The sequence below is a fragment of the Necator americanus genome, chromosome I (assembly GCF_031761385.1).
Source record: "Necator americanus strain Aroian chromosome I, whole genome shotgun sequence".
NCBI classification, from domain to species: Eukaryota; Metazoa; Nematoda; class Chromadorea; order Rhabditida; family Ancylostomatidae; genus Necator; species Necator americanus.
The window spans coordinates 15,604,329-15,625,788 of record NC_087371.1 but is presented as its reverse complement, the minus strand read 5'-3'; the positions used below and the strand labels follow the sequence as shown (position 1 = coordinate 15,625,788).

The following is a 21,460-nucleotide window of genomic DNA, read 5'->3' as shown; positions in this document are numbered from 1 at the left end:
ATGCAGTCTCCTACGGTATCCAATGTAATCCCGTCAAATGGATGCCGACGAAGTAAAACGTTCCGTGAACGTAAAACACTTAAAACAATATAATAATAAATGATCTTTTGCACTTCACCGCTGTAATTTCTACTGAACTCGTCACTAATGACACCTTAAGACGTTTTAGTGATGTCTCGTCACCTGCCACTTGTTCTTCGCCACGTGCTTCCGAGAAAAAAAAATAAGCGATCCAGTGACAGACGAGAGTAGGCTCTATACGCATACACGTAATAGACATAACCGCAGAAAATACGAAAACACGTAATGTAACGTAAGAGCGACGAAAAACACAAAGAACAAAGTAGACCGATGCCGCTATCCGCTTTAGCGTCGGAACAGCAGAAAGAAGAACAAACAAGATGCACTCACTTCGAGAAAGTTCTTCGTTTGTGGTTCGTTGAAGAACTGCTCGAATTCTGGTTGTGGTTGCTTGGAAGTTGACGGCAGATTTATATCGCAAACACTGTGTCCTAGAAAAAAAAATGAAGCGATGGCACAATGTTCCTTACATCAAAGGTGTAAAAAGAGCATTAGATTATTGATGAGTTTACTTAAGCAACTCAGTGTCGAGCAGATGGATTCCTCTGAATTTACGGATCAATAGTTGCTAATCAAAGGAAAAACGTTCGTGTTATTTTCGACGCGAGAATATACTGCTTGACTAGACTCAAAAAAAAACATTTCTGCTATTTTTTCCGGATCTGTAAAAGTTCTCAAACATTCGAAGTTGAGAGAAGGTGAATGGTTGAATGTAACTAGAAAATTGAGTATTTTTGCTCCGCCAAGGAGAATTCAAGGAGAAAATGCTCAACTCCAATTGAACCAAATAGAAATCTTTGACTAGAGAATTTTCTTTGACCACCGACGCATCAAACAATTGAAATCATTCTATTCTCCACATCTTTATATGTACACAGAACACTTGATGGTTATGCTTACGCAGCGGACCGCGCTACGTCTACCGCAGTCGACGATTTTTTTTTTCGCTTAAAATACACTCCCGCCACCGATTCCTCTCAATATCGCGAAAGTTTTTTCAACAAAAAAAACTTCTAGATACAATAATTCTTTCAAATAACAACAGCAGAGAAGGTCAAAAAACTGATATCCTAAGAATCGATCTAAAAATTAAAGAAATAAAAAAATGTAAAAATAGAAGGACAAGAACAAAAATTGGGTATAATTTCTTGACTAGAATCTATTTTCGGGTTCTATTTCAATTCTCAATGGTAATTTGCCAACGTTCGCAGAAAGATTTGAATCACTTTCTGAATATTCGTCTCTTTCTTGTCTACTACTCAAAAGAAATTTTACAATTTGCGAAAAAGAATGGAAAAGGTTCCTAACTCAGTTTTCACAAATATTTCTGGAATACCTTTTCAAGAAATTTAGAAAATCCCTAAGAGCTAATTCAAGTTATTTGTCCACATAAGCTGACATTTACGGATACTCTGACGAAAAGAAGGCAGCTGATTTAGTTGGAGAAAATCAGAGTCATGGATTCCGGGCAATGAACACAGAAGCTGATCTGACTCTTCAAAAAAATGGTCAAGAATTTTTTCTTTGAATTCAGTCCTTACTCCATTCAAACTGACATACAGTAAGAAGAAGATTTTAGATCTAGAATTCTAGAAGATTCTAGAAGAACAATATAATGGGCAGTTATCGATTACTTGCAAATGATATCCTTTAAAAAATAGGAAAAAAAGAAACGCTGCACTCTAGTGGCTAAGTGAAAAACTGCAGTGAGAGTTCAAGAGTGTGATGTTACTGCAGCAAATGACCGCGACCAAAAAAATTCTGGAATGCAAAATATTACGCAGAAACAAAAGCGTGCAGAGTATCCTATTCCCGTCCTAATTGCAGAGGAAAATCAACGAAAATGAAGAAATTTTACGGATGACTGGGAACTTCACTAAAGTGTGGCTTTCATCCGTTTACAACTGTGTTTACAAATACTACAGTATCAGCTTTAAGAGATGAGCTCAGCTCACCTCATTCCGTAGCTTGAAATACGATTTGTCATGGCAGTCTACCAAAATTTCTTTGCTGTTCTATTCTATAAGGCGACAAAAAAGGTTCCTCAACTATTTTAAAGCACAGTGATTACCTCTTTAAGGAAGTTCGTCGAGATCAATAAAGTAACCAATAAAGTACAATGCTGCTACAAGCATACGTTATTCGTGGTGAGTGAGGTGGTGTGTCTAACGTCAGCAACCATCCTTTTTCTTTTTTTCGTAACGAAAATGAGTAGAAAGTCTTCTTTTTTATTGAATCAACATTCGAAAGTAGAGGTCTGATTGCAGCTGAATAAACAATGGTAAGTAAAAGATAAAGGACAAAGTGCCTGGCGTTATTAATCCGCTTGGGATGCGCACCATTTTCACTTCGTTTGAGGTTTAGGAACGTGCAGTGGCTCGCGGGGCCCAGCCGATGATCAGATCAGTGCTTTTGTCTTTCCAGACAACTCTCGTACCAATCTATCGACCCCGGAGAGATGAAATGCTTGGTGAGCAGCGGGGCTGATTCGAACCTCGGTATCGATCGCGTAGGCAACGAAACCTCTTACTGACTGCCTACACTCGCCGAAACAATGATAAATACGGTGTTACAGTAACGAAGAAGATGAATGTAGATATCAGTGATCCCTAAACTCTATCAATTGATCTACGTTTTTATTAACGGTAATCAGTGAGTATTTTTTGCATGTATAGGGAAAAAAACTCTCAAATTAATTTAATGACAAAATCGAATCTTCTTCAACGAGTTCCTACCCTCTGATGCGGAGCAATCAACTTAAGAGGATCTGAGGAAAGTCGAACAGTAGCCGAAGTCGGCTTTTTTCACCAGATACCGGTGGTAATAATGATAACTGTAAGTATCAGTCGCATGCTAAGTGCATTTCAACTATTTTCGTATTATTCATATCTTTACTTAAGGGTCCTCTCAACGTTCGTTATTGACTATCCGAATGAAAAATAAAGGAAAAGGAAAACAGAAGAGATAAATTAATGTGAAGATTCGCTTCAAAAGATGAAGGACAATTCAATTCCTCACTGATTCGTCAGAAAAGGAAGGATAACGTAAAATAGATATCAACTCCGAGGAAATGGTTTTGGAGAGAAAAATGTGAATATGAAAGTAAGGTGACAAAAGAAATGATTCACTTTTCTCGCAGCAAGATGTTTACAACAGAAAATGACTTTCTTTTTCCCACATGTTTTTCAAGAGGAAGAGGTCGTGAGGAAGAAATTGTAAAATAGTGTTGCAACCCATCATCTATGATTGTATTCTGAACTGCAGCCGAATCAGAACTGGGGAATAAGATCAACGACGGTATCTCTGTACATTTGAATGCATCAAAGCAAAAGAAAATCGCAAGATCAGAAATCCTACTGAGTTCTGAAAAAATCCTTGTTTTTGAGGACCAAAGACTATTGATCACTGACTGTCAGCGATCACCAGTGATTAATGGCTAACTGAAGACCAGTTTTGAAGAACATTCCTGAAAAAGATAGCTACTAGAGCTGCATGTGGTAGCTGGTTGGAAATACGAATTAGGAGAAAATTAAGATAATTTTGCCACAAATCGTGGAAAATCACAGTTCAGAAACGGCTTAAAGCGATTACAATTAGCAACAAGCAACTGACATGCGCCCGTATTCAGTCCTATAGAGAACATGGAAGAAGTAGTAAAATTTCGCTAAAATAGAGAAAAGATCAAGAGAATAACTGTAGAATATCTAGTTGACAAATTGTGTAGAAGAATACTAGTCGGTTCGTTCTCGACGATTAAGAATTTCCGAAATTTTCATGGATTGACTATAACGTTTTACATCGAAGAATATGGGACCCAAATTATAACTGTTGAAAAAAATTTCTAACATTTTATTTCAACGCCCACGATCTAAGAGGTCAAAGTCATTGCCGACGAACGAGGAAACCTTCTGATTCTATGTCTACTCACCTACACGTTTATTGCTACTTCTAAAGTAGTCCTCATCGGATGTCGTCTTCTGTACGACAGAACTTCTCCATTTTCGGAGCGTATTTGTTTTACGATCACGAATCCACTGCCAAATTTTCTGCATGTTCTCTCTGTAGCATAGAAAGATCAATCATAGAAATTCCGCGGAACAGCGAGAAAATCGCTACTGACTCACTTCATTCTCCGTCCGATCGTGCCCGAATCCTGTTATGGATGATTTGCCTAAGGGCAAATTTGATCCGAACGTTTCTGAACTCGCTGAACGATAGCGTCAATGGCGATTTCTGACGTGCCGACACGACGACATATAGAAATTTTATGGGAGCAGCACGGAACGATTGCGGATCACTAATCACACGGATTACAGGAGCTAATGGGCGGCTGGCTCATACGCGGCTCAACAGCAGGTGTCCAGTCCACTTATCAATCGATAATCACTTCCTCGCATATGACACTCAGCGAAGAGGAGGAGGAGTGGATGGGCGAGGTAGGGAGGGAGTCGAGACTTGCGACTTGAGAGTACAATATATGTGCGAGACGAGAACGAGTGTGTGCTGTTTGTTGAGCTTTTCATATTCGTTCACTAACGGAAGGAGGAGAAGAGACGAGAAGTAGGAGGAACACGGGGACCCTACGAGGCAAATCCCTCACTCGTTGGATCATTTCTAGAAGCCCCAGTACGTGTGTGTTAAAAGAACAAACCGTAACCCTGCAAATCCTAGCCTGTAAACGATCTGAAGGTCATATTTTTCATCTCCCTTCAACGTAGGATTCAGTGATTCATGTCCATGAAGAAATCTGGCTCGTCTCGTCAAGGAAGAACCATGACCAGTCAGAAAAGTCACTTAGAAGATCATGTAGATCATGTAATTGTTGCTCTGCTTAGTATTCCATTGGTATCCTAATCCTCTTACTTACTCCCACTCCAAATCGCAGAGCCAGACGAAATGGAAAATTTGTACCTGTTTCGCTTATGGGAAATCGCAGGACAAGATCAAGAACAATTATGGAACCAGCACGCATCCATCCCCAAAAAAAATGAGCCAGTGTATTAGAAGAGAAAAACTGCCTGAAATTTTCTAGGCAATGGTGTTCGATATCCAGAATGCTAGAAATGATGAAAACATCTTCAGTCCGATCAACAGCGATTGATTATTTGCAGTGATCGTTAGAGGAAGGCGCGCGAAATGTTGTGGCCAAGAACCGGAAGTCTTATTCCAGGGAATATCTGCAAAACAATAGTAATTCTTAATGAAATTTTTTGCCTCTCTCTTCCATGAACTTTTTAAATTTACTTATAGATGCTTCCAAGAAAAGTTCTTTGTTACTTAATTTTGTAATCAAAAGAAGACGTATGACTTCATCATTTCAAATTTTTCCGCACACTTTTTGGGTGAATCTCCCATCCAGAGATCAATTAGTGCGCCGTCACTAATTATCCGTTAACGGAACGAGAGATCACAAAAACGTTACTTCTGCTGATCCGCAAGAAATAAAGCTATGCTCAAAGATTTCAACCCTTGAGCCTTTCTGGAAATAATGAAAGTCAGTTTTTTTTTTTTTGAGGAAGTGGCGACAGACTGATAGACAGCTCTGAATAAAATAGTGAATGGTAGACGGTTTCCACTAGGATTAGCGTGATAGTTTCTTTTTTAACTTGGATCAGAGTTGCGGTGGAAAAAGACAGTTTAAACCGCAACCGTAGGATCTGCCTCTCGCTTACTGCACTATGTCCAGTGCCTTCGTTACATTTTTTACTTTTACGTATGCAGAAAAGAGAAGGTTGTGAAGCTATATGGAAGAGAAAAAATGCTAGAGAGTAATACAAATAACAGAGCATAAATATGAAAAAAATCATGAAAAGAATCGAATTGTTTTCATGCTTCCTTTTTGTTCTAACACATATACTTCTATTAAATTGTGGCCGCTATTTAATTTATAAGTTAGAAGTGGTTTCTCATACATACGGCAATGGTACAGAAGTTAATAACGGTCCGCATATAAAATAAGAAAACTAATAAAAAATAGAAAGTATTTCAACACAGCAGGACAACTAAATCTCGTCATTAGACATTTCCATTTTCTAAAAAGGATTCTGATTGTAACTGATCAATAAAGTAACGAAAACTTCACTTGCTTTATTTTTAACACGATTAGAAGCTCCATTACCAGAGCATCAGTGACGAAAAACATGAGGTTCCTGTGAGAATCCATTTTAACCTACTTCATATAACTACAACTTCCTACAAAAAAGTTTCATTTTAGGTAAATATTTCTAAGACCAGGGAAAGGATTCAAGAAAAACAACCTTTTTAGCGCTTACTTTATGAACCAACTCCCAGATGGACATATAGCTGACGCAAGAATCAACGGATCTGAATTCAGCGAAAATGGAACCCCTCAATAGAACTCTAAAACTGCAGCTAGGACTAAAACTAGCGAGCCGATCTACCGTAGTGATCCATAAAGCTCAGCAAATAATGGTTTCGACTTATATATTGACCTTAGACAGGGTTGAATTCATGTAGAAATATCCCAGTAATTTAAGTACGTTAGCTACTTATCTCAACACTACTGTACTTATTTGTTTGTAGAATTCGTTTTTTTTTTTTGAACACACTGCAGTCATGTTGACAACAAATTCATGCACCACTAATTTTTGAATTCAGCATACATGTAGATCTCTGCAGATCTTCCCACAGCCCTTCTCTCTTCCCAATTTCCCGCTCCATTCTGCTCTCCAGAAAAAGTCGGTATATTTCCATCGCGTTGCAAAGCTTTCTTCGCTTTATCCTGCGGAACAGTAATCGATACAATTATCAATATTTGATAACCTGTCTCTTTTTTGGGCTTCTCTTCTTTTAGTCTGCGCTTCCTCTCTCCCCAGTTTGTTCAGTTCTCTGACATTCGTATTTGATTGCAGTGCGTGGTCTATCTATCAGAGTTTTTTATGGGACGATGCAATTCCGATTGTCAGTCAGAAACGATCGATTGTTCGATTTGATTATTCTATGACCTATTCTATTCCCGAAATACCCTGTCTCAGAGTAACTTCAGTTCAAAATGTTTCGTGGTTCCAATAAAATCTTGTCTTCCTGTCTTGTCCAAAAAATTAAACTGTGATTGTGCAAATTCCCCTCGAATGACTGCAAGGTCAATTAGAAGTGGACGCGTTTACTGCAAGACCTACTGATGTCATTTCGTAAGGTTAGGAAATCTTTCGACAGGTGGACAACAGACTCTCACATTCCCCATTTCTGAGATCAGTAGGTATATTTCGTCCAGTAACCCCATCAGTGATTTTTTACAACTATGTTCATTTCAACATATTATCTAGGCTACATTTATTTACTTAACTGACTGATGAACCTTTAAATTGGGACTTGATTTGACTTTGACTTACTTAGAAGGAAGCGAGGGTATGGTGCCGTAGGAATTAGCCCCAAAAACTAAATTAAAATCGTACCTCAACAAAACTAGAAATGAGTGAATTGATAATAGGCCTTGAAAACCTAATTCCCTGTAATTTTGTTATTAAACATCAAATGTACGGTTCTGGAGTGAAGGTGTCGCGCAGCCTGTAAAAAGTCCGGCTGCGACTTCACTGTCGATGGTTCAAAAGTGCCCCAAAGCCAACCAAGCCCTTCATTCCTCGGGGGTCGATAATTTGGTATCAGACGTGTGTTGAGAGGATGAAAACACTACATAGCTTGCTACATTGACACGCTTCGGGAAGTCGCATCACCTGCAGACGTCGAACGCGATCCGCGAATCCCAAGGAAATTGATTAATGCCAGACGCTTTATCCTTTTATACCTTTATGTGAGGTTTATGTATTTAGGTGTATGTTTATCCTGCTGGTGACACCACTTGGCAGTAATCCTTCGTCATTATTACCGTTAACATTGCGCTATCATCCCTACTTTCTGTCCATACTTTCTCACTAGAATGCTCATACAAAGTATAAAAAAAACAGTTTCTCACTATTAAAGATTTCTTAAGACGATATTGCTGCAAGAGCCGGACTACGTACGATGTGCTGCGAAATGTCAACGATACATCTAGCCATGGGTGGCATTTTCACAAAACGCTGATAGTCTGCGCTCTGGCGTTCCACATCGATTCCAACGCAGTTCGAGAACAAATGTTATGTTATCAATAAAGGTTAAAAATTTTGCCCAAAATATACTATTCCATTAGAATTTGTTAAGCGACAACTAGAACTTGTTAGCGACAAATCGTCTCTTTTCGTCACTTTCTTGGGAACACGAAATTCGACGAAAAATAAGGTTCTCCTCACATCCAACCTGATTGAGCTCTATAAATAGAAGAGAAAAGATGGTGTTGAGCACTTCATACGTCCAATATTGAAACTTTATTTGAAGAAACTCTACGTTCAATGCCGTTTCGTGTCTTTCTACACCATAGCTGATGAGGACATGGTTACTTCATCCTGAAATTCTCAATAGAAAATTTTCGGTTGCAATTATTTTAGTTTTTTTATGCTCTGACTCGGACAAGTGTCTTTTTCTCTTTTTTAAGTTTTAAAGGTAGTGCTTTCTAGGAGTCAGCCAAGTAGATCACCATCATGTCCGCACTGTGGTCGATCTATGGTTCAACACTGTCCCTAAAGCCAATTTATGTTTTTATCCCTATACAATCATGCTAGATATGTCCTGGCATCCAAAAACATTGATTACCGAGCAAAATATCCACATTACCGTTCCGATCCATGCGACAAAATGGATACTGTGACCGAGTAAACTGGGGAGGGCCTTTAGAAATACGAGAAAGATAACAAAGATACTTATTTTAATAAGTAATGGAAAGCGTACGATCTGCTCAAGTCTGTGTGTCCCAATTACAGCTGCGATGCCTATGGTTTGTAAAGATTGCTCAATCTGCCTGATTTTTTAAGGTAAAAAGTAGTTGGAGGTAGAGCACTCAACAGTGCTCTAATCGAGCTGCACTCGAACTGCACTTAGAGAGTTCATAGGGCACAGAGACCGTTCCTAACAGATAAATGGCTTTCCCATCTGAGAAGGCGATGGTTCATCGATCGGCGAGGCATCTGGAACCCTGGAAGCTGGAAGTGAATCTTTCCCTTAAAACCTAAGGACTGGTCTTCGAGGACCCAAGACTTGTAGGCTAAAGCTACTTAGAGGAAAAGGAAGACAGATCCAGAACTACTAAGGTTTAGCTCCCCCAAATTCTCCAGACAGGCTTACTGGAGGTGAATAGCTAAGTCACATCAGCTCTTTCACTTATTTTCAGAAAAAACGGAAATGGCCTGAAAGATGCCTTCTCCGCTTTGACCGTTAAAAACGACTCAGCAATGTTCAACGACCTCTTTCTCCCGCCACGTACGAGGGACAGACAAATATAAACAATCCTTTTGTTCGAACAAAATTCATTTTATAGGAAACATCTGAATGTTTTCAAATTATTTTTCTAAATACTCTCCTCCTGTTATTATACATTTTTCCTAACGCTTTGGTAGTTTATTCATTCCGCTCTCGAAGAATGAAGTATGACGGGCATCTAACCGGCTGCGTACTTGATCGTTGGTCTAAAATCGCTTGTCTCCAAGTGCTTCTTTGAGGGGTCCAAACGTGTGAAGATCACATGACGATGAGTCTAGGGCTGTGAGAAAGCGCTCAAGCATGACATGCGAGGAAACTCCGTGAAAGCCGAATTCCGAGTGTCTGCGTAGAAAGTGTTGGCTACGGTTTTTCTTGGGACTGGAGAGGGCCCTTTTTTTTTTTTTTTTTCCCAACCCAAACCCCCCCCCAACCAAAACCTACCTTTTTTTTTTTTTCGCCAAAAAAAAAAATATTTTTTTTCCCCCCGGTACTTCTCCCCCCCCCGCGCCCCCCCCCCCCCCCCCCGGGGGGCCAAAAAAAAAAAAAAAAGAAAAAAAAGGGGAAAATATTTTTCCCCCTTTTTTTTACAACATTTTTTTCTTTTTTGGGAGGGGGCCCCCCAAAAAAAGCACTTGGAGGCGAGCGATTTCAGAACAGCGATCAAGTACGCAGCCGTTTAGATATCCGTCCAACTTCAGTCTTCGAGAGCGGAATGAAGAACCTACCAAAGCTTTGGAAAAAATGTACCATAAAAAGAGGAGACTATTTAGGAAAATGATTTGCAGAAATGCAGAAGATTGTTATAGAACAGATTTTGGTTAGGCAGACGCTTCGTTTATATGATTGCCCCTCGTATATTTTACCCACTGTAACCATGCTCTAGAAATTTATGTCTTCAAACAGCCCTTAAAATTGCTTTTCTGTCATTCTACCTTCGTTTCTCCATGTTTCTATAGTTTCGTGCGGTTTACAACAGTATGAGATGGTATCCAAAAAATACAAATACACCTAGTTCTTCTTGGTGCATCGCTCGATCTGAATCCTCTCCATTACTGTTAACGATATCCTATGGTAGAGTGGATAGATCATCCCGGTGCTGCGGAATGAACTAGCAAGGTGAAGAGCACGATTCCTGGGTATCCGAGAATGACAACGATCAACTGAGAGCAATCATCAGAGTTGATCCGTATATTGAAAATATAAGTATATTAGAAGTTGTGAAAGAGTTGTGGATCATGCTGTCGTTTGACACCTTAAAGGCAGCAAAGCACGAATCTGACGTTCCTGGAGGGAAAGCTAGGGATGGAGTTGTATGTAGATTGTGGGATCCGGGGTGGTTCCGTTCATTTCTCCCTAATCGTCGTAAAAGGCAGAGTGGAAAATGCCGTTTTCACGACGATTTCACTTGCAGCGCATCACCTCTAGCCCCCCACCCCTAGCTTTCCCTTGGGGCACCCATACCACGTCTTGCTGTATTTACAGAAATAGAAAAAATGTAAGTACCACCCAGACAAATGGTAGCCTCATGAGTCTAAACCAATCATTTTCATGCCAAAGGCGAAAGACTCAATGTAATGAGTACTCAATCTTATACTCATCGAAACGACCTGAAATCGATGTGGTTGCGTAAACGGGACAGGGGTCCTGCCTCCTTCACAGCAGCTTGCTCCTCCGGTGCACTTCAAGCGTAGTCGCTACATGATTGCACCAGACCCCAGGTTATTTTGATCCGACCATGCAGAATTGTACCTTAGACGCACATGTGTTCACGTCATGCATGCGCCTTTGTTCGCAAATCCACCGATGTAAAGCAGACATGAATTTGCCTTTTACGACTTAGGAAGATCACAAAAACAAGACAAAAAGAATTGAACTCTTTTAATGCCAGAAAAAACACACAAAACAACTACCTGAAGTTTCAATGGGAAGGTAACGCTTCGATCTTCAACTGAAAGACCAGCTCTCGACCGTTTACGGGATGGAACTCGTCCAGTACGTGCCGGATCGGATCGTGGTTCGAACAAAACCTTGGAAATATGGATACTATACCGTACACAGCAGAATCCCTTTACAAATTCACGTCTCATGTGAGGTAGGGTTTAAAGATACCGTATCACGAAATCGACGTATCGTGGAAACCTGATGAAAAACATAGGGTTCGGGGTGCAGATCACGAATATGGATGTGATCCCGCTCAATTTTGCCTAATAGTTCTAAGGAAAAACAGCTCCTAAAGAGACCTCATTTACTCTCGACCGCCGTCTCGTCGGCGCGACGCAAGTGTGCTGCGTTCCAAGTTACCTCTAAGGAACAAACGCCATTCCCATGCCATTTTTCAGGACGAAAAGGGGAAATTGAACGAAGATACGCTCATACTCGTGGCCCAAACCAGGAACTCATGTTTATTTATTTATTTATTTATTTATTTATTTATTTATTTATTTATTCACATACACCAATGGTGCACCAGAAAAGAAAGATGGAATGGAACACACTTCGTCTGAGTCAGAGAATCTCAGGAACAAAAAGAAACTACAAACTTTACTGAAACCGGAACCCAATTTATTGCCAGAGAAGACTGGCGCTGTCTTTTTTTTAGGCGGATTACAAGTACTACATGTCAAACATGTCGTTCTCCTACTCCGGGAGGTGAAGAATCCTCTTGTGAAATCTACTATCCCATCCAGAGCTCTTACCATTGGTAAAGTAACCGAAACATCAGGGTTCGGACAGCCGAATTAGCTAAGGCATAAGGAGCACGTTTGAACTAAAAGCGAATCTGACGGTGGACCTTAAGCAAGAGGGTTCACCAACTTTCGTGATCCTCCAACGACTGACCACCACAATCTAGACAAGCGGTAGTCAAGACCAAACCTGCTAAAAGATGCGGAACTTAGCAAGAGAAGGTTACTCAGAAGTAATTGAGAGAGGAGGTAATATGACGGAAGAAATTAAAGAGAGATTTAACCAAAAGGTATCAGTATCCTCGTTAGCGAATGAGCTTCAGAGACCGGAATAGACTTCATATTTCGGAAGAAGGGAAAGAGTGGTCTCGCAGTAAGCTGAAACAGATAACTATAGGAAAACCAGTGCAAGAACTGGAGAAATGTAAAAGACAACTAAGAGTTATCATTGACGGGAATCCGTGATCCACTTCCATGCCCTGTGCAAAAGGAATCAGACATCAGAGAGTTGCTAGAATCAGAGGCATGCGGATAAACATCAATATTCAACCACCGGCTTATGTCAATTTTCTTCAAATTCGCCTTGAATATCCTACTATGTTCGGCTTTAACAATATCACGCTGTAAGAGCTCCAACCATCTAGCAGTTCTATAGAAGAAGTTATTGAACATCAGGTCAAATTTTCTTCGCTGTATTTTAGCGTAATGTAAATTGAAACCACCAGTTCTTTCACTAGTAGGTCTGAAGCACCAATACTTGCTGGGCGCTAATTTGGTTTCTTTTCTGAGGACCCGAAAACACAAGATTAGGTAGGCGTGTATACGTCTGCTCCTCAAACTGCTCATAAATAATTTTTTGAGACGATCCTTGTAGCTATTCACCGCTAAGTCTGCTGAAATTCTTCTCAATAACATACGGGTAAAAGTCTCTTGCACCTTTTCGAGCTTTGCTATATGTTTTTCTTTGAAGGACTCCAAATTTGAGAGTCATATTCAAGATGAGGTAAGACGAACGATTTGCATAGACGAGTGAGAATAGTTGGAATAGAGGTGTGAGCAATGCGAATAGTCGAAAAAGGGAGGAGTATGCTTTTCTTTTTCATCAGGTTTCCATACTACGTCAGTCAGTTTCGCGAAACGCTACCTTTAGGATAGATCTTCCAGATCCGCCGTATCGACATTGCTCTAGACTAATCTGCATACATTTCGACAGATACCGAAGAAGGGTTGTATCATCCTCAAGAAATTGTTGCAGTTCAAACCCACACTTTTGAGATATCCTAGGAGCTCAACGGTAAGCACCAGTGAGGTGAGCAACATGCTACGAAATAGGTCATGCCAGCGGTGAACCGCTGTTATTGTGGGGATGTTTTCATCATAAAAATAACATCTAACAAGTGATGTGACCAGAACAGGACAACTGTGAATTGAAGGGAGGTCTAATCAATACGACGATGAAGCATACTGCAATTGCAAAGGCGGTAGGCGGTTGCGCTCGAAGAGGTGCGCTGGAGCGTAGCGGTTAGGATCGAGTGAGGACCGCTGCTAACACCGTTCATTGCAGTAATTCGCGATGGTTCCACCACGATTCCACTCCTGCTCAACTGCGCCGTACTTCTTGTCATTTTGACCCGACTATAGCTATAAAATGGCATATCCAAGCACAGTTCGGGCTGTGGTTTGCTGCTGGATTAGTGTAGGTAGTCCGCATATCAGTAGTAGATGTTAGAATCTTCTCTTGTCATTATAGGGATTTTCCACGGCAAAAAAAAAGCAAAGATCAATTTCGGTTGGTAGTAAGGGTCACCTCTACGTGACTGTTGCTCTTTTGGTGAGATTTGTCATCACGTTCTGTCACGTGCACCAAAGGTTCCTCCTAGAAAATGCAGATGTGGATTTGTCGCCCCTGTAGTTGAAAAAAGACATTTCTGTATGTAATTAAGCAGATTTGCAGCACCCACACAGCTAATGCGAACAAAAAATCCACAGATGGATTAGGATGACCGCGACTATCACATAGTCGATCAGATAGTTTTCTTCTGATTTGGCCACATAGAACGGAAGGCGATGTTCTCAGCATGTTCTCATGTCCTCAGTAGCAGTCCACAGAAGGACCCAAGAATGGATAAAATGTAAGGTGTTTGGCGTTAATCAATCCGCTTGGGATGCGCCCCCACGTTCGCTTCAATTCAGAATCGTTTGAGGTTCAGAAACGTGTAACTAGCCTATACAATGCCTTGCGGGGCCTAGCCGATAAGTCTGCGCTTCTATCCTCCCAGACAAGTCTTGTACCAATTTATCGACCCGAGGGATGAGGAGTTTGGTGAGCACTAGGACGGATTCGAACCTCCGATCGATCGTGCAGGAAGCGGAACCTCTAACAGCTACACTACACCCGTCCCTAAGCACGGATAGGACCATTTTATTCCTGCCTTCCTAGAATTTTTCCACAATCGGTTTACTACCATTAATGTGAGCGCGGCAATAGACGCTAGTGTGAACAATATTAAAGAACTCGTAACTTGCAACCTCCTGTCGTTTAGATGATCCTTTAATGCTTCTAACAGTTGGATACAAAACAGCAAAGCAAAAAAAAACAGGAGCAAGAGAGTAAGGAAAAGGAAGGAAAGAAAACTAGGCTGGAAAGGAAGAGCGGAAAGAAAAGAAAACTGTAGGCAACGTTAGCAGTTGCATACCTGCACTTGAACTACTACTTGAGAACGTGGAAATCTTGTCGGTCGGATCTACAGTGTAGAGATTCGTGCAGATGTCTGAGCACTTGGGTAACGATGAATTTAGCTTTAAATATGACTTTGTTGTGACTTATATTACGCATTCTTTCGTCTTAAAGAGGTTGCGGATATTTCATTCCATGATGACAGAGACAAAAATTCAGGTTCGTTTGTATCCATACAGCTAGCAACTTGAAAATTAATAGCAGATCTGCTGCTAGATGATAACTGTGGAGGATCTAAAGCGCTGCTATCACTCTGGCTCTTCAGTGGAAAATCTCCTTAGAATGTCAAGAGAAGAATCATATGGGAGAAGTTACTCTTCAGCCTTAGATCCTTTCCAAGTGCACAATTAAGTTAGGAATTGCGATTCCACGTTTAGTATAGTACACATCAGTATCTTAATCTTCTTTCACCAGAACGTGTTAATGTTCTACATATGATATTCCCAACCACCTTACTTCAATTTTAAAAGTATGATAACTGAGATAAACGTCCTTTTTTGTTTTCGTAACAACGTTGTGCTACTACTCAGGAATAGGCGTCAAACTGCACTCAAGAAGCAACTCTACCGTTCTATCTTTTGAAATCGAAGGTTATCAACAACACTGCATCTTCATACATTTATACAAAAGCGTTTCGCCCGTTCAAATGTTGTGACATTGGATATACCACCAATAAATTAGCATTAGAATAGACCATCAATCATCGGGGTATATCCGCCTCAACCATGGTTTCGGTACATATCTGAAAGAGAATTTTTTAAAGAAGTAAAAAAAAACAAGAACAGGCAACGTTAAATAAATTCCTCTTCTAAGACCAATAATGCTAAAAAAGTAATAGGAGGAAGAAACGCAATGATCTGGGGAAAATAGAATTTGGACACGCACAAAGATTAAAAATTAAACTCTCTGAAATGCTCTCGCCTTCTATACAATAAAAATACTCAGACTATCAAATTTGGTGAACCGAAAGTTGATCCGTGCATGAACAGCAAAGAACTAGCCCTCCTATGAACAAAGGGGAGTGTCAATGAGTAAACTTACATCTATAATGTACCTCTATCTCGGTAACTGAAACGTATTCTTCCAAAATTTTCGGCAATGATTCTTTACTAGACTCCACTTTTTACAATTTTATACCGTATTAATATTAAAAAACACTTCCACTCTTCTGCAGCAATCAAAGAACAAAAACTTAGTGGACTGCCGCTAAGTACCATTTTCCAAAAACAAAAATTAAGGAAAATATAATATATATATGAAAATAAAAAAAATAAAATAAATAAATAAAATAAAAAATAAAATAAAATATTATATATATATATAAAAATGCGCATGAAAAACTGGTGGGTCACATCACGAATGATCAAAAAAAGATATACAACCAATAACGTACTTCTGCTCAGTTTCTTCATATCTCTCCATGTAGTTATTGAGCAAATTGTGCATTATTCGTCCTCCATAGGACTCAATGTTATCCTGAGCAACATAACCGAGTTGGGGAATCAGACGATCTCTAGCATCTATCAGAATAGCATAGTTTGGACTATTCACCAACTCCTGATAACAGTCATTTGGAAGAAAAAGAAAAAATATGCAACGGTAAAAACCGAATCCAAATCTACACGACTAAACGGAAGGCTATAGAAACACACGTTGTTGTCCTTATGTACTCGTTCAATGAACTCTTTCGAAGCTTTAGCTGTTAAATCCCAACCAATTATTACGCCTCGATAACCATGTACCTTAAAAGTGAAAAATCATCTAAGAAATATTTTCAAGCACTTCCAGAAATCGCATGACGTTTTGAGGAAATATCCGAGAACTTTCAAAAGGTTGCTTAGCCTAGAGCTCTTAGAGAAAGACCATGACTGACAAGGAACCACAGGATATTCGAACGACAACATTTTAAAAAATCCTCTCCTCCCTAGGGCCCTTCTTTACTTCGCAAAGAGGAGAAGAAGAGGCAAGGGTGCCCGCAGAGTTCAGAGCGGCGCGGTTTGGCAGCTTTGCGGTTTTGGTGGTTATTGAATATTCACAACAGTGCGCTCAATAACCGCCAAAACAGCAGAGGCGCCAAACCGCGTGCCCGCGCGGCTTTGAACTCTGAGGGCAGCCTAAGCGTTCTTGAACACTCTGTTGAAAGGCTGATGCTGGTATTGCGGATTCGAATTTCTATCATACGTCAACATCGAAGATGGGGAGAAGGGAGTTAAAAATAGGTGGGCCAAACATGCGATGCATTTCAGCTACAACCACAACCAAAATTCGAGCTTCCTTTTAAACTGCTTCGAGGAAAAATATGATGCTCGTCGTGCTCCTCTGTCGATACCTGTGCAAGTAAATAACATGCATGATCGCTTTGAGACTATCTCCTGCATCTAAAGCGATTAAATAGCAACAATATACCTTATGCTTGACGACTTGACCCACTCTCCACCGCACATGCGGAGCTCGCTCTCGTACCTCCAGTGAACCTGAAAATCGTTCGTTTCACAAATTGCTTTCAAATAAATCCTTGATATTTGTTTCCAGAATTCCTGAACGCAAACACATCTCACTTCCATACGAAGCTGAATCTTTGCGCTCTTGTTCGTCCACAACAGCATCATCGCCACTTGATTCAGGAGCATTCTTTTCTTGATAACCGCTCCTTATATATACAAACGGCAGACGAAAGCCAAACTTTTCGGTAGTACGAATCACAGTATCGGTGAGCCTTCAAGAAAACATATACTCCTGATCATGAAATTTGATCTGATGTAGGAGACAGACTAAGGGGTAAACATCGATTTCTAGCGAAAGTGAGTAGATGATTCCCAAGCCACAAAATAGAACTATTATCGAAACTTCAAACATTTATTAAAAATCGCTTTAAATTCTAATGGTAGCAATTTCGACGTAACGCATCTGAGAAATGCCTTTGTGACGCATCTCGTGACCGGAACGCCTAACGATTGCAGTGTGCTGTGATTTATTACTTCGCACCAAAATTGCAGAATTTTAGAAGGGTATACTCGTTCTTAATTGAAGACAGGGCATCATTTTCTTTGAAGCGAAAGTACACAAAAATTGTACTTAATGTTTAAATTGTCGTTCACAAAAACCTATCAAAATAAAAAAGAGGCAAAACGGAACATCGCTGCTGTATTCTATTATTATTAAAATAACTTCTTTCCATTAGAGAATGTTTGGCAACAAACGCTCGCTCCGCCACGCTTATCTGCCGGTCACTGGCGAGTGAACTCGAACAAACTAACTACCGGTCTAGATTGCTGCAATATCTTTATGCACCATTCGTTGTATGTTTGCAACAAACACGCAATAAGAACTATTACAATCAGCGTCGAAAACGGACCCTGATGAGGAAATAGTAGCAGGCTGCGATGAACGACTGTAACAACCTCGTGAAAAGATCTTACTCAACGTCATCTAGACACGCTTTCGTATGACTTTAGGACCACAAAAAACCCAAGTTATGGATCACAAGCCTCTCGAATCATTGAAAACAGCTGTGGTTTTTATATTGAAGCCGATACAATCAATGTTTTACTGTTGAACATATCCGTCAGCAGGTCGTCATTAAAGGAATGAATTCAAATGCGAAGATAGACATTGAAAAGGGTACGATGTGCTTTCACACGGTATCACTGAAAGTGAGCAAATTCCTGACAATAGCGAAAAGACGAAATTCGTTGTCGTTTCCTTTCACTTTCAGAAGAAGTCATCGAAGTCATTAGCTTACGTGTGAGATGTCCGGAAATAAGCGTGAGCAGAATACAAGAGCTCTCAAACTGAAGTCCGACAATGTCCTGAGCTTATTCTTTAGAACGTAGTCGAAATTAAGTTTGAGAACTCTTGTATTCATCATCCTCTCGAATACGACCATGGTTAGCCCTCCTATCAAAGTACGGTTTCACGACACAAGTTAAGTCGAGTGCTTCAACTAAAGAAGCTAAAAAGTGCTCCTCAAGGAGCAGTCGACGTGGCAAACCTGAAAATGAGGGAATTCCGACAACAAAAACTCTCGGTGACATCAAGCGAAGAACAGCCAACAATATGTTGATGATACCGTCCTAGCACCAAGGATTCTCTGGCTGCTGTCGAGATCTGACGATCTTGTACGCTTTTGGATGAGTTCTGTTAGGTGTGACGCATGCTGAAGAACACCAGCTACGAAAGGATACACAGCAAAAATGTGCCTAACACAGTACTGCGCTAGACACTTCACCCAAGTATCTATGGACTTTCATCTCCTACGAAATTAAGTTGCACGTCTATCTATCCACTTCTCAGCCTCTCATGAGTGTGTATCGAAGTGGGCACTAGTGAGGATAACGGTGGTGGTAAGGCTAGGAGAAAACCGTCTCGACGACTACACGGCTAATTCTGGACGCGGCAAAAAATGAGGGTGACGCTGAAGTGTATACTGCGTACCGATAGGTGACGCGAAGAAAGATCAAAATTTCCATCCGTCGTCCAAAATGGCTGCTCAAAACCGTCACAGTTTTATCGCTCAGGTTGTGGGGACACTTGCAGACCCCCTTAACGTGTTCTGGGGATGCTCTCCGATCCAACATCGAAAACGCAACCTGGCCGAAAAAAAGTTCTAGAAAGAGATCGTGAGAGAAGATTTGAACTGATATTGATTTGATAATCAGCTTTGATAGGTAGCTCAGGCAAGATGGACTTCAGGTCTCCCAGAATACTTAACAAAAATGAACCTTCCTTCTCTTTTTGTGGGGATGTAGCAGGTTCTGCTCCATTGTGTTCAAGAGCGGCACGCTTCAACGAAGACGTGAATAGTCGCATCAGGCAGCGATATCAGTCGATGATCATGTCAAAGATAAGCCGACTCAATTACAGAATTATGACAACTATAAGAGCAATTATCAACAGTAGTCGCTACACGACACCCTCTGTTTAACCATGGTGACACGCAAGATGGCAGAAATGTGGAATGACATCTTGAGAGCGCGAGAAGCTAAGATGAAAAATCAAGGAATCTAAGAAGTTCGAAGAAAAAAAGGAAATTTTGAAAATAAAAGAAGTAGCAAAACAAAGTAATCCCTTAACTTCACCAACCTCTGCAAATAGTACTTGATTTCTGAACTTGATGAAGGAGATAGGTAGAACTGGAGTGGTACCGCAAAAACAAGAATAATGAAAACGAGACCGGGATGAATATCTGCCATGTTTCGTAATAGTTTGTACAGCCTATCTGCAAAGTACAATCGCTTTATTTCGATGCAAAATAAAATCAATGGATGGAACTCTTCTCACTCATTCATGATGACTCTTGAAAGGATAAATATTAAAGGTTTTTGTTTTTGTTTTCTTTTTTTTCATTAAGAGACGTGTTTCTTTCCGCAAATCCTATTAGGGCTGCTCAGAACATACAAAGTCGGGCCAAAACGACATGAAGCACGGACAGTTACGTAAGCTGCTGCTCTTGAAGCGGCGCGGTAGAGCGTACCGATTGGAATCGTGCTATTCTCACTACCACCACCCATCTCTGCAGTTCACCATGGTCCCACCTCGATTCCAACCGCTGTCTCTAGTGCACCCGGTTCCACAACTTCGTGTTTCATGTCGTTGAAGGCATCACTCCACGAATCTGAGGTGGTGCAGGTTTCTGGTGGAGTATTCTTATAAGGGATAGTAGATTATGGAGAGGAGGGTGATTCCATCCATTTCTTCCTAATTGCCGTAAAAACGGTCCGGAAGATTCGGCGCCGCACAAGGCTGGCGCGCTCCAGTCGAATTCCTTGTGGAAAATAGTGCGCCAGAACGCCCGATACCGTATCTTCCGGGCCGTTTTTTACAATTAAGAAGAAATGGACGGAATCACCCCCCTCTCCATAATCTACGATCCCGTATACAAATACCCCACCTGAAATCTGCACCACCTCAGATTCGTGGAGTGATGCCTTTAAGGCCATGTTGAATTTTCTGATCAGCATCTAGTAAGATTTGCCGAAGAAATGCGTAAAACTTCTATGATCCTGTCCCTTAATATCAGGTTTGCCAAAGACGACTCGATTTACATACACATACATTTACTTCACTTATTATGTATTCGAAAGTGTTTACTTCGTGTTTCAGAACTCTGCAAGCTTTTTTTTTTCGAAGAGAACGTCTGTTACAATACAATTACAAATACAATTATGGAAAATATGTCACTTCATCAGTTCTTTCTTGTGTGCAAGAAAGCGGCCTGTATGAAGGCGAGCTAGCAACTTTAGGACACCCAAACCGCTCAAACGTATCTTAACATATAACATTTGTTAAAATACGCAGAACTAATATGCCCCGGGGAAAATGTAGTTGGAACGGGGCACTCAGTGGCGCACTTACTTCTGGACGCTCCATCTTACTTCTTTTCTCCTATTACCTTTAGCTTACATGAGATAGTTCTTCAAAGGAAGTTTTTTTTTTCACAGCAGTAAACACTCTAATTCACAGCAATCTGAGACCTATCCCAAAGGGACCAGGGGATCTATTGCACCAATGGTCGTTATCATTAAGTCGCTTTGAGGATAATAAAAAACAGTAAACTATAGAATAAGTATTGTAAATATTGAACAAAATCATGCAAATGAGCCTTACTTTTCATAGGGTAAAGGCACGATTCTCAGACTCAAGCAAG

The 21,460-nt window shown here is 40.5% G+C and overlaps 3 protein-coding genes across 5 annotated transcripts; all 3 read right to left on the bottom strand.

Moving 5' to 3' along the window:
• Positions 1 to 366: 366 nt before the first annotated feature.
• On the bottom strand, positions 367 to 4,210 carry RB195_005673 (uncharacterized protein; the record flags this gene model as incomplete). 2 transcript variants are annotated; one of them, XM_064178314.1, is made up of 3 exons in its annotated part: positions 367 to 512; positions 4,010 to 4,140; positions 4,206 to 4,210. In XM_064178314.1, 3 exons carry the CDS (start codon positions 4,208 to 4,210, stop codon positions 367 to 369), a joined length of 282 nt encoding a protein of 93 aa, XP_064035377.1. The 2 variants fall into 2 exon arrangements, with proteins under 2 accessions (XP_064035377.1, XP_064035378.1); XM_064178313.1 differs by lacking the exon at positions 4,206 to 4,210 and having other exon boundaries at positions 4,010 to 4,133.
• Positions 4,211 to 8,447: 4,237 nt separating this feature from the next.
• RB195_005672 (uncharacterized protein) lies at positions 8,448 to 13,397 on the bottom strand (the record flags this gene model as incomplete). Its single annotated transcript, XM_064178312.1, has 3 exons — positions 8,448 to 8,483; positions 11,304 to 11,420; positions 13,344 to 13,397. 3 exons carry the CDS (start codon positions 13,395 to 13,397, stop codon positions 8,448 to 8,450), a joined length of 207 nt encoding a protein of 68 aa, XP_064035376.1.
• Positions 13,398 to 15,510: 2,113 nt separating this feature from the next.
• On the bottom strand, positions 15,511 to 21,427 carry RB195_005671 (uncharacterized protein; the record flags this gene model as incomplete). 2 transcript variants are annotated; one of them, XM_064178311.1, is made up of 7 exons in its annotated part: positions 15,511 to 15,556; positions 16,208 to 16,371; positions 16,467 to 16,556; positions 17,221 to 17,288; positions 17,373 to 17,530; positions 19,897 to 20,032; positions 21,421 to 21,427. In XM_064178311.1, the coding sequence occupies 7 exons, from the start codon at positions 21,425 to 21,427 to the stop codon at positions 15,511 to 15,513; spliced, it is 669 nt and encodes a 222-aa protein (XP_064035374.1). The 2 variants fall into 2 exon arrangements, with proteins under 2 accessions (XP_064035374.1, XP_064035375.1); XM_064178310.1 differs by lacking the exon at positions 21,421 to 21,427 and adding an exon at positions 20,288 to 20,324.
• Between the last annotated feature and the right edge of the window lie 33 nt (positions 21,428 to 21,460).